We start from the raw sequence: 14,050 nt of genomic DNA on the forward strand, positions 1-14,050 counted from the left end.
CAGTTGAGAAACCCTGTCCTAGAAGAACCTGATTTGCTCTTGGCATGAATCGTACATCTTTTTCAGCTGTGATGGTAGAGCATAATGTAGAAATATGTCAAATATAATTTGTGCAGAAACATGCTAAGCAGCTATTTCCTGCTTGGGACTTCTTTTTCTTGGTCTTTACTACATAGTGATCTAAAGTCATTCTAATGCAAAAAGTTACATACATAATTTGTATTAGCCTATTATGTTTGCAGTATAATGTCCCTTAAAAAATAAAAAATAAAGTGCCATTATCTAGTGTTCAAGAAATATATTTGTCTATAGATTATGCAAAGTATACCATCATAAGTTCAGGTAGGCTTTTTAGGGATACCCAAGAATAGATACAGTAGATCAGTGTTTCCCAAACGCGGTTCTCATATACCCCAACAGGCCTGGTTTTCATTATAGCTGACCTAGTGCACAAGTGACTTAATCAGCTGATCAGTAACCATAGTTACTAAACTTCTCTCACCCATGAACTGATTATTTTACTTGTGCACTAATTCAGAGGACCGCGTTTGGGAAACACTGCAGTAGATGGTAAAACATTTGGTCTTGAAACTATTCTATTAATAGACCATTTTTTTTAAACTTATTTTATTTTTTCTAAAGATAAGCTATTTTATGTGATCTTAAAGGGACATGAAACCCAACATTTTTCTTTAATGATTCAGATAGAGAATATAATTTTTAACAACTTTCTAATTTACTTCTGATATTTAATTTGTTTTATTCTCTTGGTATCATTTGTTGAAGGAGCAACAATGCACTACTGGTTTCTAACTGAACACGTGGGTGAGCCAATTAAAATCTGTATTTATATGCAGTGACCAATCAGCAGCTTGAACCTAAGTTCTTTGCTGCTCCTGACTTGCCTAGATAAACCTTTCAACAAAGGATAACAAGAGAAGGAAGCAAATTAAATAATAGAAGTACATTTGAAAGTTGTTTTAAATTGTATTCACTATCTGAATAACGAAAGAACAATTTTGGGTTTCATGTCCCTGTTTAAGTGGCAAATGTGTACCAACTTTTTTATGTATGTAACAACCTTGTTTTTTTTCCCAGTCACAGCATATTTAACATAAGGCTGTTAAGAATTGATGATATTTCTCGAGTGGTTAAAGTCAGCGAGTAAGTTCAAGAAAAACTTTTTTTTTTTTTTTTTAAACTATTGGATTCTTTTAGTAAATTGAATACTGAAAATGTTTAATTTACGTCTAGATTAGCACTGTGTGATTTGGCTGGTTCTGAAAGATGCACAAAGACCCAGAATGAAGGTGAAAGACTAAAAGAAAGTGGAAATATAAACACATCACTGCTGATTCTTGGCAAATGTATTAATGCCCTGAAGAACAGTCAACAATCAAAGTAAGCGCAAATCCATTTCATAAGCAGAATGATAAACTGGCTCAAGTTGCACCTCATACTATCACCATTTCAAATTAGGCATTAGAATGTAATGACAACTACTGTTAGACAATAGTTAAAGGAACACTAAACCCTAAAATATTTATTTCATCATTCAGATAGAGCATGCAATTTTAAGCAACTTTCTAATTTACTCCTGTCAATTTTTCTTTATTCTCTTGTTATCTTTATTTAAAAAGCAGGAATGTAAAGCTTGGGAGCCAGCCCATTTTAGGTTCAGCACCCTGGATAGTGCTTGCTTTATTGATGGCTACATTTAGCAAACCAATAAGCAAGCATAACCCAGGTTCTCAACCAAAAATGGGCCGGCTCTTAAGCTTTACATTCTTGCTTTTTAAATAAATATAGCAAGAGAACGAAGAGACATTGATAATAGGAGTAAATTAGAAGGTTGCTTAAAAATTGCATGCTCTACCTGAATCATTAAATAAAATATTTGGGTTTAGTGTCTCTTTAATTATAGTCTTTTATATTATTATTCTGCATTTTTATTGTTTATTATATTGTTTACTTTAAATTTAGAATACCACGACATGTACCTTTTCGGGAAAGCAAGCTTACTCACTACCTTCAGAGTTTTTTCAGCGGTAAAGGAAAAGTGTGTATGATTGTAAACATCTGTCAGTCTGCTTCATCTTGTGATGAAACGCTTAATGTGCTCAAGTTTTCAGCAGTAGCACAAAAGGTAATTTTTTTTTTTTATCCTAAGTATCTAATGTTTGTTTTACATCGTGCTTTTGTATTTATATGTTAAAATACAACTGTTTCTACTATACTTTTAAAGGGGCACTGAACCCAAATTTTTTCTTTCATGATTCAGATAGAGCATGCAATTTTAAGCAACTTTCTTATTTACTCCTATTATCAAATTTTCTTCATTCTCTTGGTATCTTTATTTGAAATGCAAGAATGTAAGTTTAGATGCCAGACCATTTTTGATGAACACACTGTGTTGTTTTTGCTGATTGGTGGATAAATTCACCCACCAATAAACAAGTGCTTTCCATGGTGCTGAACCAACAAAATAGCTTAGATGCCTTCTTTTTCAAATAAAGAAAGCAAGAGAACGAAGAAAGATTGATAACAGGAGTAAATTAGAAAGTTGCTTAAATTTGCATGCTCTATCTGAATCATAAAAGAAACAATTTGGGTTCAGTGTCCTTTTAAGTGCTTATATTCTAGCTCTGGATTCTTTTACCGAATTTAAGCGACATTTGGTTTCAAAGGAGTATTTGCTAATCATGAAATAATTTCAATTTTTTAGTTAAATCAACTCTCTTCCCCCCCCCCCCCATATACTTTAGTAAAAAATTTGCTGTTATTCAATAATTCTCATAGGTTTACAGTACAACAGATCAAAAGGGCTGAAGGGTGTGTTCATTTAAAAGTTTTGCATCTCAAAGTGGGAAAAAAAAATAAACGTTTGCTTTGTGATTTTTCTGAGTATGCTCAATTCACGTATGATTTTCATTTGCATGCTTACATTTATTTTTTCTGGATTGCGTTTTTCTCCAACATAGGTGTGTCCGGTCCACGGCGTCATCCTTACTTGTGGGATATTCTCTTCCCCAACAGGAAATGGCAAAGAGCCCAGCAAAGCTGGTCACATGATCCCTCCTAGGCTCCGCCTTCCCCAGTCATTCTCTTTGCCGTTGCACAGGCAACATCTCCACGGAGATGGCTCAGAGTTTTTTGGTGTTTAAATGTAGTTTTTATTCTTCTATCAAGAGTTTGTTATTTTAAAATAGTGCTGGTATGTACTATTTACTCTGAAACAGAAAAGAGATGAAGATTTTTGTTTGTAAGAGGAAAATGATTTTAGCAACCGTTACTAAAATCGATGGCTGTTTCCACACAGGACTGTTGAGAGGAATTAACTTCAGTTGGGGGGAAACAGTGAGCAGACTTTGGCTGCTTGAGGTATGGCACATTTCTAACAAGACTTGGTAATGCTGGAAGCTGTCATTTTCCCTATGGGATCCGGTAAGCCATTTTCTTAATTTTCAATATAAGAATAAAAGGGCTTCACAAGGGCTTTAAAGACTGGTAGACATTTTTCTGGGCCAAAACGATTACTTTATAAGCATATTTAATGGTTTATAACTTTGGAGAGTTATTTTAATCTTGGGAATTTTATTAAAAAAACGGCAGGCACTGTATTGGACACCTTTTTCACTGGGGGCCTTTTCTAGTCATAGGCAGAGCCTCATTTTCGCGCCACTAATGCGCAGTTGTTTTTGAGAAGCAAGGCATGCAGATGCATGTGTGAGGAGCTCAGATCCACTGAAAAAGCTTATTGAAGGCGTCATTTGGTATCGTATTCCCCTCTGGGCTTGGTTGGGTCTCAGCAAAGCAGATACCAGGGACTGTATAGGGGTTAAATGTAAAAACGGCTCCGGTTCCGTTATTTTAAGAGTTAAAGCTTTCAAATTTGGTGTGCAATACTTTTAAGGCTTTATGACACTGTGGTGAAATTTTGGTGAATTTTGAACATTTCCTTCATACTTTTGCGTATATTCAGTAAAAAAGTGTGTTCAGTTTAAAATTTAAAGAGACAGTAACGGTTTTATTTTAAAACGTTTTTTGTGCTTTGTTATCAAGTTTATGCCTATTAACATGTCTGAACTATCAGATAGACGATGTTCTGTATGTTCGGAAGCCAAGGTTCCTCTCCATTTAAATATATGTGATGAATGTGACAAACAAAGTAGGGACAATGATGCCACTGATAATAATGTTGCCCAAAATGATTCCTTAAGTGAGGGGAGTAAGCATGGTACTGCATCATCTCCTTCTATGTCTACACCAGTCTTGCCCACTCAGGAGGTCCCTAGTGAATCTAGTGCGCCAATCCTCCTTACTATGCAACAATTAACGGCTGTAATGGATAATTCTATTAAAAACATTTTAGCCAAAATGCCCACTTATCAGCGAAAGCGCGACTGCTCTGTTTTAGATACTGAAGAGCATGAGGAAGCTGATGATAATGGTTCTGACATGCCCTTACACCAGTCTGAAGGGGCTAGGGAGGTTTTGTCTGAGGGAGAAATTTCAGATTCAGGAAAAATTTCTCAACAAGCTGAACCTGACGTTATTACATTTAAATTTAAATTGGAACATCTCCGCGCTCTGCTTAAGGAGGGGTTATCTACTCTGGATGATTGTGACAATTTGGTCATTCCAGAGAAATTATGTAAGATGGACAGGTTCCTAGAGGTCCCGGTGCCCCCCGAAGCTTTTCCTATACCCAAGCGGGTGGCGGACATTGTAAATAAAGAATGGGAAAGGCCCGGCATACCTTTTGTCCCTCCCCCTATATTTAAGAAATTATTTCCTATGGTCGACCCCAGGAAGGACTTATGGCAGACAGTCCCCAAGGTCGAGGGGGCGGTTTCTACTCTAAACAAACGCACCACTATCCCTATAGAAGATAGTTGTGCTTTCAAAGATCCTATGGATAAAAAATTAGAGGGTTTGCTTAAAAAGATGTTTGTTCAGCAAGGTTACCTTCTACAACCAATTTCATGCATTGTTCCTGTCACTACAGCAGCGTGTTTCTGGTTCGAGGAACTAGAAAAGTCGCTCAATCAAGCATCCTCTTATGAGGAGGTTATGGACAGAGTTCAAGCACTTAAGTTGGCTAACTCTTTTACCTTAGACGCCACTTTGCAATTAGCTAGATTAGCGGCGAAAAATTCAGGTTTTGCTATTGTGGCGCGCAGAGCGCTTTGGCTGAAGTCTTGGTCAGCGGATGTGTCCTCCAAGAACAGATTGCTTAACATCCCTTTCAAGGGGAAAACGCTGTTTGGCCCTGACTTGAAAGAGATTATTTCAGACATCACTGGGGGAAAGGGCCACGCCCTTCCTCAGGATAGGTCTTTTAAGGCTAAAAATAAAACAAATTTTCGTCCCTTTCGCAGAAACGGACCAGCCTCGAATTCTACATCCTCTAAGCAAGAGGGTAATTCTTCTCAAACCAAGCCAGCCTGGAGACCGATGCAAGGCTGGAACAAAGGTAAGCAGGCCAAGAAGCCCGCTACCGCTACCAAGACAGCATGAGATGCTGGCCCCCGATCCGGGACCGGATCTGGTGGGGGGCAGACTCTCTCTCTTCGCTCAGGCTTGGGCAAGAGATGTTCAGGATCCTTGGGCGCTAGAAATAGTTTCTCAAGGTTATCTCCTGGAATTCAAGGAACTACCCCCAAGGGGAAGGTTCCACAGGTCTCAATTGTCTTCAGACCAAATAAAAAGACAGGCATTCTTACATTGTGTAGAAGACCTGTTAAAAATGGGAGTGATTCATCCTGTTCCATTAGGAGAACAAGGGATGGGGTTTTACTCCAATCTGTTCATAGTTCCCAAAAAAGAGGGAACATTCAGGCCAATTTTGGATCTCAAGATCCTGAACAAATTTCTCAAGGTCCCATCGTTCAAGATGGAAACCATTCGGACAATTCTTCCTACCATCCAGGAAGGTCAATTCATGACCACGGTGGATTTAAAGGATGCGTATCTACATATTCCTATCCACAAGGAACATCATCGGTTCTTAAGATTCGCCTTTCTGGACAAGCATTACCAGTTTGTGGCACTTCCATTCGGACTAGCCACTGCTCCAAGAATTTTCACAAAGGTACTAGGGTCCCTTCTAGCGGTGCTAAGGCCAAGGGGCATTGCAGTAGTACCCTACTTGGACGACATACTGATTCAAGCGTCGTCTCTACCACAAGCAAAGGCTCATACGGACATTGTCCTAGCCTTTCTCAGATCTCACGGGTGGAAAGTGAACGTAGAAAAAAGTTCTCTATTCCCGTCAACAAGAGTTCCCTTCTTGGGAACAATAATAGACTCCTTGGAAATGAAGATTTTTCTGACAGAAGCCAGAAAATCAAAACTTCTAAGCTCTTGTCAAGTACTTCATTCTGTTCTTCTTCCTTCCATAGCGCAGTGCATGGAAGTAATAGGTTTGATGGTTGCGGCAATGGACATAGTTCCTTTTGCGCGAATTCATCTAAGACCATTACAACTGTGCATGCTCAGACAGTGGAATGGGGATTATACAGATTTGTCCCCGACGATCCAAGTAGATCAGAGGACCAGAGATTCACTCCGTTGGTGGCTGACCCTGGACAACCTGTCCCAAGGGATGAGCTTCAAAAGACCAGAGTGGGTCATTGTAACGACCGACGCCAGCCTGGTGGGCTGGGGCGCGGTCTGGAAACACCTGAAGGCTCAGGGTCTATGGTCTCGGGAAGAATCTCTTCTCCCGATAAACATTCTGGAACTGAGAGCGATATTCAATGCTCTCAAGGCTTGGCCTCAACTAGCAAAGGCCAAATTCATAAGGTTTCAATCAGACAACATGACGACTGTTGCATATATCAACCATCAGGGGGGAACAAGGAGTTCCCTGGCGATGGAAGAAGTGACCAAAGTAATTCAATGGGCGGAGCTTCACTCCTGCCACTTGTCTGCAATCCACATCCCAGGAGTGGAAAATTGGGAAGCGGATTTTCTGAGTCGTCAGACATTTCATCCGGGGGAGTGGGAACTCCATCCGGAAATCTTTGCCCAAATAACTCAATTATGGGGCATTCCAGACATGGATCTGATGGCGTCTCGTCAGAACTTCAAGGTTCCTTGCTACGGGTCCAGATCCAGGGATCCCAAGGCGACTCTAGTAGATGCACTAGTATCGCCCTGGACCTTCAACCTAGCTTATGTGTTCCCACCGTTTCCTCTCATTCCCAGGCTGGTAGCCAGGATCAATCAAAAGAGGGCTTCGGTGATCTTGATAGCTCCTGCGTGGCCACGCAGAACTTGGTATGCAGACCTGGTGAATATGTCATCGGCTCCACCATGGAAGCTACCTTTGAGATGGGACCTTCTTGTTCAAGGTCCGTTCGAACATCCGAATCTGGCATCACTCCAACTGACTGCTTGGAGATTGAACGCTTGATTTTATCAAAGCGTGGGTTCTCAGATTCTGTCATTGATACTCTTATTCAGGCTAGAAAGCCTGTAACTAGGAAAATTTACCATAAAGTATGGAAGAAATATGTCTGTTGGTGCGAATCGAAAGGATTCCCATGGAACAGGGTAAAAATTCCTAAGATTCTATCCTTTCTACAAGAGGGTTTGGAGAAAGGATTATCTGCAAGTTCTTTGAAGGGACAGATTTCTGCTTTATCTGTTTTACTTCACAAGAAGCTGGCGGCTGTGCCAGATGTTCAGGCTTTTGTTCAGGCTCTGGTTAGAATCAAGCCTGTTTACAAACCTTTGACTCCTCCTTGGAGTCTCAATTTAGTTCTTTCAGTTCTTCAAGGGGTTCCGTTTGAACCCTTACATTCCGTAGATATTAAGTTATTATCTTGGAAAGTTTTATTTTTGGTTGCAATTTCTTCTGCTAGAAGAGTTTCAGAGTTATCTGCTCTGCAGTGTTCTCCTCCTTATCTGGTGTTCCATGCAGATAAGGTGGTTTTGCGTACTAAACCTGGTTTTCTTCCGAAAGTTGTTTCTAATAAAAATATTAACCAGGAGATAGTTGTGCCTTCTTTGTGTCCGAATCCAGTTTCAAAGAAGGAACGTTTGTTGCACAATTTGGATGTAGTTCGTGCTCTAAAATTCTATTTAGAGGCTACAAAGGATTTCAGACAAACATCTTCCTTGTTTGTTGTTTATTCTGGTAAAAGGAGAGGTCAAAAAGCAACTTCTACCTCTCTCTCTTTTTGGCTTAAAAGCATCATCAGATTGGCTTATGAGACTGCCGGACGGCAGCCTCCTGAAAGAATCACAGCTCATTCCACTAGGGCTGTGGCTTCCACATGGGCCTTCAAGAACGAGGCTTCTGTTGATCAGATATGTAAGGCAGCGACTTGGTCTTCACTGCACACTTTTACCAAATTTTACAAATTTGATACTTTTGCTTCTTCTGAGGCTATTTTTGGGAGAAAGGTTTTGCAAGCCGTGGTGCCTTCCATCTAGGTGACCTGATTTGCTCCCTCCCATCATCCGTGTCCTAAAGCTTTGGTATTGGTTCCCACAAGTAAGGATGACGCCGTGGACCGGACACACCTATGTTGGAGAAAACAGAATTTATGTTTACCTGATAAATTACTTTCTCCAACGGTGTGTCCGGTCCACGGCCCACCCTGGTTTTTTAATCAGGTCTGATGATTTAATTTCTCTAACTACAGTCACCACGGTATCATATGATTTCTCCTATGCAAATATTCCTCCTTTACGTCGGTCGAATGACTGGGGAAGGCGGAGCCTAGGAGGGATCATGTGACCAGCTTTGCTGGGCTCTTTGCCATTTCCTGTTGGGGAAGAGAATATCCCACAAGTAAGGATGACGCCGTGGACCGGACACACCGTTGGAGAAAGTAATTTATCAGGTAAACATAATTTCTGTTTTTTTTTTTTTTTTTATAGGGATTCGAAATCCAAAATGTTTTTCATGATTCAGACATACTATTTTAAACTACTTTCTAATTTACTTCTATGATCAAATTTGATTCATTCTCTTGTTATCCTTTGTTGAAAGAGCAGCACTGCACTACTGGGAGCTAGCTAAAGATGAACAGGAGGCATATTTGTGCAGCCACCAATACACAGCTATTACATTTCTCTTGTAAAGGTGTATCCAGTCCACGGGTTCATCCATTACTTGTGGGGGATATTCTCCTTCCCAACAGGAAGCTGCAAGAGGACACCCACAGCAGAGCTGTCTATATAGCTCCTCCCCTAACTGCCACCCCCAGTCATTCTCTTGCAGCTCTCGACAAGAAAGGAAGTATCGAGAGATGTGGTGACTTAGTGTAATTTTTACCTTCAATCAAATGTTTGTTATTTTTAAACGGTACCGGCGTTGTACTGTTTTTACTCTCAGGCAGAAATTGGAAGAAGACTTCTGCCTGGAGGTTTGATGATCTTAGCGGTTTGTAACTAAGGTCCATTGCTATTCTCACACATAACTGAAGAGTATGGAAAGAAAACTTAAGTTGGGGGGACGGTCTGCAGATTGCCTGCTTTGAGGTATGTTCAGTATATTTTTTTCTAGAGAGATAAGGTCTAGAAAATGCTGACAGTGCCTGTTATATTTAAGGTAAGCCTGATACAGTGATTTAACAACAACTGGGATCATGCTTGCAAAAAGGGATAATATTCATGTTAATACCTATATTACTTAGTGTAAAAACGTTTGCATGATTTATAAATAAAAACGTTTTTTCTCTGAGGATGATAAATCTTTATTTGGGGCCTAGTTTCCACATGGCTTGTTAGATTACTCCTAGGAGTACTTTTTTAAGGCCCTCTGACTTTGAGTGCATTGTGGGGAGGGGCCTATTTTCGTTTTCAGTCTGAGACATCCAGCTTCCCTGAAGGAGTCCTCTGGCTTATAGGACCTCTATAGAGGGTTTTGTTCCTGCAAAAATAGTTTTTAAGGGCAGGTAGGAGCCACAGCAGAGCTGTGGCAGTGAGTTTGACTGTTTGTAAACAGGTTTAATGTTTTTCTAATTCGTTTTTGGGCCTGAGGGGTTAATCATCCATTTGCAAGTGGGTGCAATGCTGCTTTAGTCCCTTATACACACTGTAAAAATTTCATAGAGTTTACTACTTTTTTTCACTGTTTTGCAGTTTATGTGGTAGTTTTTTTTCTCTTAAAGGCACAGTACCGTTTTTTCTTTCATGTAATTAGCAAGAGTCCATGAGCTAGTGACGTATGGGATATACATTCCTACCAGGAGGGGCAAAGTTTCCCAAACCTCAAAATGCCTATAAATACACCCCTCACCACACCCACAAATCAGTTTTACAAACTTTGCCTCCTATGGAGGTGGTGAAGTAAGTTTGTGCTAGATTCTACGTTGATATGCGCTCCGCAGCAGGTTGGAGCCCGGTTTTCCTCTCAGCGTGCAGTGAATGTCAGAGGGATGTGAGGAGAGTATTGCCTATTTGAATTCAATGATCTCCTTCTACGGGGTCTATTTCATAGGTTCTCTGTTATCGGTCGTAGAGATTCATCTCTTACCTCCCTTTTCAGATCGACGATATACTCTTATTTATATACCATTACCTCTGCTGATTTTCGTTTCAGTACTGGTTTGGCTTTCTACAACATGTAGATGAGTGTCCTGGGGTAAGTAAGTCTTATTTTCTGTGACACTCTAAGCTATGGTTGGGCACTTTTTTATAAAGTTCTAAATATATGTATTCAAACATTTATTTGCCTTGACTCAGGATGTTCAACATTCCTTATTTCAGACAGTCAGTTTCATATTTGGGATAATGCATATGAATAAATCAATTTGACTTTTTCCCTGTGGGCTGTTAGGCTCGCGGGGGCTGAAAATGCTTCATTTTATTGCGTCATTCTTGGCACAGACTTTTTTGGCGCAAAATTTTTTTTTTCTGTTTCCGGCGTCATACGTGTCGCCGGAAGTTGCGTCATTTTTTACGTTCTTTTGCGCCAAAAGTGTCGGCGTTCCGGATGTGGGCGGCACTATTGTCTCCACATTATTTAAGTCTTATTTTTTATTGCTTCTGGTTGCTAGAAGCTTGTTCACTGGCATTTTTTTTCCCATTCCTGACACTGTCATTTAAGGAATTTGATCTATTTTGCTTTATATGTTGTTTTTTCTATTACATATTGCAAGATGTCCCACGTTGAAACTGAGTCAGAAGATACTTCTGGAAAATCGCTGCCTTTAGCTGGAGCTACCAAAGCTAAGTGTATCTACTGTAAACTTATGGTATCTGTTCCTCCAGCTGTTGTTTGTACTGTTTTGTCATGACAAACTTGTTAATGCAGATAATATTTCCTTTAGTACTGTTACATTACCTGTTGCTGTTCTGTCAACATCTAATACTCAGAGTGTTCCTGATAACATAAGAGATTTTGTTTCTAAATCCATTAAGAAGGCTATGTCTGTTATTCCTCCCTCTAGTAAACGTAAAAAGTCTTTTAAAACTTCTCATTTTTCAGATGAATTTTTAAATGAACATCATCATTCTGATTCTGATAATGGTTCTTCTGGTTCAGAGGATTCTGTCTCAGAGGTTGATGCTGATAAAGCTTCATATTTATTTAAAATGGAATTTATTCGTTCTTTACTTAAAGAAGTCCTAATTGCATTAGAAATAGAGGATTCTGGTCCTCTTGATACTAAATCTAAACGTTTAGATAAGGTTTTTAAATCTCCTGTAGTTATTCCAGAAGTTTTTCCTGTCCCTAGTGCTATTTCTGAAGTAATTTCCAGGGAATGGAATAATTTGGGTAATTAATTTACTCCTTCTAAACGTTTTAAGCAATTATATCCTGTGCCATCTGACAGATTAGAGTTTTGGGACAAAATCCCTAAAGTTGATGGGGCTGTCTCTACCCTTGCTAAGCGTACTACTATTCCTACGGCAGATGGTACTTCCTTTAAGGATCCTTTAGATAGGAAAATTGAATCCTTTCTAAGAAAAGCTTACTTGTGTTCAGGTAATCATCTTAGACCTGCTATATCTTTAGCGGATGTTGCTGCAGCTTCATCTTTTGGTTAGAAGCTTTAGCGCAACAAATAACAGATCATAATTCTCATAGCATTTTTATTCCTCTTCAACATGCTAATAATTTTATTTGTGATGCCATCTTTGATATCATTAGAGTTGATGTCAGGTATATGTCTCTAGCTATTTTAGCTAGAAGAGCTTTATGGCTTAAAACTTGGAATGCTGATCTGTCTTCTAAGTCTACTCTGCTTTCCCTTTCTTTCCAGGGTAATAATCATTTTCGTTCCTTTCGTCACAACAAGGAACAAAAACCTGATCCTTCATCCTCAGGAGCGGTATCAGTTTGGAAACCATCTCCAGTCTGGAATAAATCCAAGCCTTTTAGAAAATCAAAGCCAGCTCCTAAGTCCACATGAAGGTGCGGCCCTCATTCCAGCTCAGCTGGTAGGGGGCAGATTACGTTTTTTCAAAGAAATTTGGATCAATTCCGTTCACAATCTTTGGATTCAGAACATTGTTTCAGAAGGGTACAGAATTGGCTTCAAGATAAGGCCTCCTGCAAAGAGATTTTTTCTTTCCCGTGTCCCAGTAAACCCAGCGAAGGCTCAAGCATTTCTGAAATGTGTTTCAGATCTAGAGTTGACTGGAGTAATTATGCCAGTTCCAGTTCTAGAACAGGGACTGGGGTTTTATTCAAATCTCTTCATTGTACCAAAGAAGGAAAATTCCTTCAGACCAGTTCTGGATCTAAAAATATTGAATCGTTATGTAAGGATACCAATATTCAAAATGGTAACTGTAAGGACTATCCTGCCTTTTGTTCAGCAAGGGCATTATATGTCTACAATAGATTTACAGGATGCATATCTGCATATTCCGATTCATCCAGATCACTATCAGTTTCTGAGATTCTCTTTCCTAGACAAGCATTACCAGTTTGTGGCTCTGCCGTTTGGCCTAGATACAGCTCCAATAATTTTTACGAAGGTTCTCTGTGCCCTTCTGTCTGTAATCAGAGGAGAGGGTATTGTGGTATTCCTTATTTGGACGATATCTTGGTACTTGCTCAGTCTTCACATTTAGCAGAATCTCATACGAATCGACTTGTGTTGTTTCTTCAACATCCTGGTTGGAGGATCAATTTACCAAAAAGTTCATTGATTCCTCAGACTCAGGTAACCTTTTTAGGTTTTCAGATAGATTCAGTGTCCATGACTCTATCTTTTTTTTTTTTTTCAAATATTTTTATTGGGGTAATAAAGAGACGAAGTACAAACATAGTAGATTGGGCAATATCTCAAACAGAAACAAAAGCATGACATTATTCCATCATTCGGACATAAATATAATAGACAATAAAGAGGAGCATTGTATTGACCCTAATAAAACCCCATTTTATATATTTTAATAACAGGAGAAACATGTGTCAACAAAGTAAAATAGGACCACTTATGGGACCTGGAACTTAGTACTTGTTGAAGACATAACTCGTAGGGAAAAAATTCTCAGAGTGAAACAAATAGAGCTAAAGGCAAATGGTAGGTAATGCTAATCGTGGCAATTCGGGAATTGTGGAATATTAGATTGGAAACGGGAATCAGCTGGATAAGGTTACATGTTGTGGGGGGTGGGGAAAGAGGGGTGTCCCGGAGAACTGTTGTCAGGGTTGGGCCAGGAAAGGTAGGCGAGGTAGGCAGGGATGGGGAGAAAAATAAAAATAAAAAAATAAAATAAAATTATAATAATAATATATATGTATATATACATTCTATGTTTTGTGGGCACTAGGAGCCATAGGGGTTCTCAGGTCGCCAGCCCCTCTATCCAGATTAGGGCCTACACATCCATTGGTCATCCAGTGGGGTTGAAGACTCGCCAGATCCCTTATATTCATCCCATGCCGACCATATAGAGCAGTAGTAATCATATCGGCCTTCAACCCTTAGTGCGTATTCTTCCATGTTTTGGATATAATATAGTGAGTGAAGAACTGGGGCGAGTGAAGCAGGGGCTTGTTTCATCCATTGTCTGGCTATAACCAGTTTTGCAGACAAAAGAACAATAACACCCAGAAGACGGGATGGTTTTG

The 14,050-nt window shown here is 39.6% G+C and overlaps 1 protein-coding gene across 1 annotated transcript in view; it reads left to right on the forward strand.

The window, feature by feature from the left end:
* The window catches only part of KIF20B (kinesin family member 20B), a 627,757-nt gene that overhangs the window by 259,839 nt on the left and 353,868 nt on the right, over positions 1–14,050 (forward strand). The window contains exons 8-10 of the mRNA XM_053692918.1: positions 1,099–1,164; positions 1,255–1,401; positions 1,984–2,146. Of these exons, the coding sequence (XP_053548893.1) occupies positions 1,099–1,164; positions 1,255–1,401; positions 1,984–2,146 (376 nt within the window). The remainder of the gene's footprint in view (positions 1–1,098; positions 1,165–1,254; positions 1,402–1,983; positions 2,147–14,050) is intronic.

Source organism: Bombina bombina, chromosome 9 (genome assembly GCF_027579735.1).
Source record: "Bombina bombina isolate aBomBom1 chromosome 9, aBomBom1.pri, whole genome shotgun sequence".
In the NCBI taxonomy this organism is placed as follows: domain Eukaryota; kingdom Metazoa; phylum Chordata; class Amphibia; order Anura; family Bombinatoridae; genus Bombina; species Bombina bombina.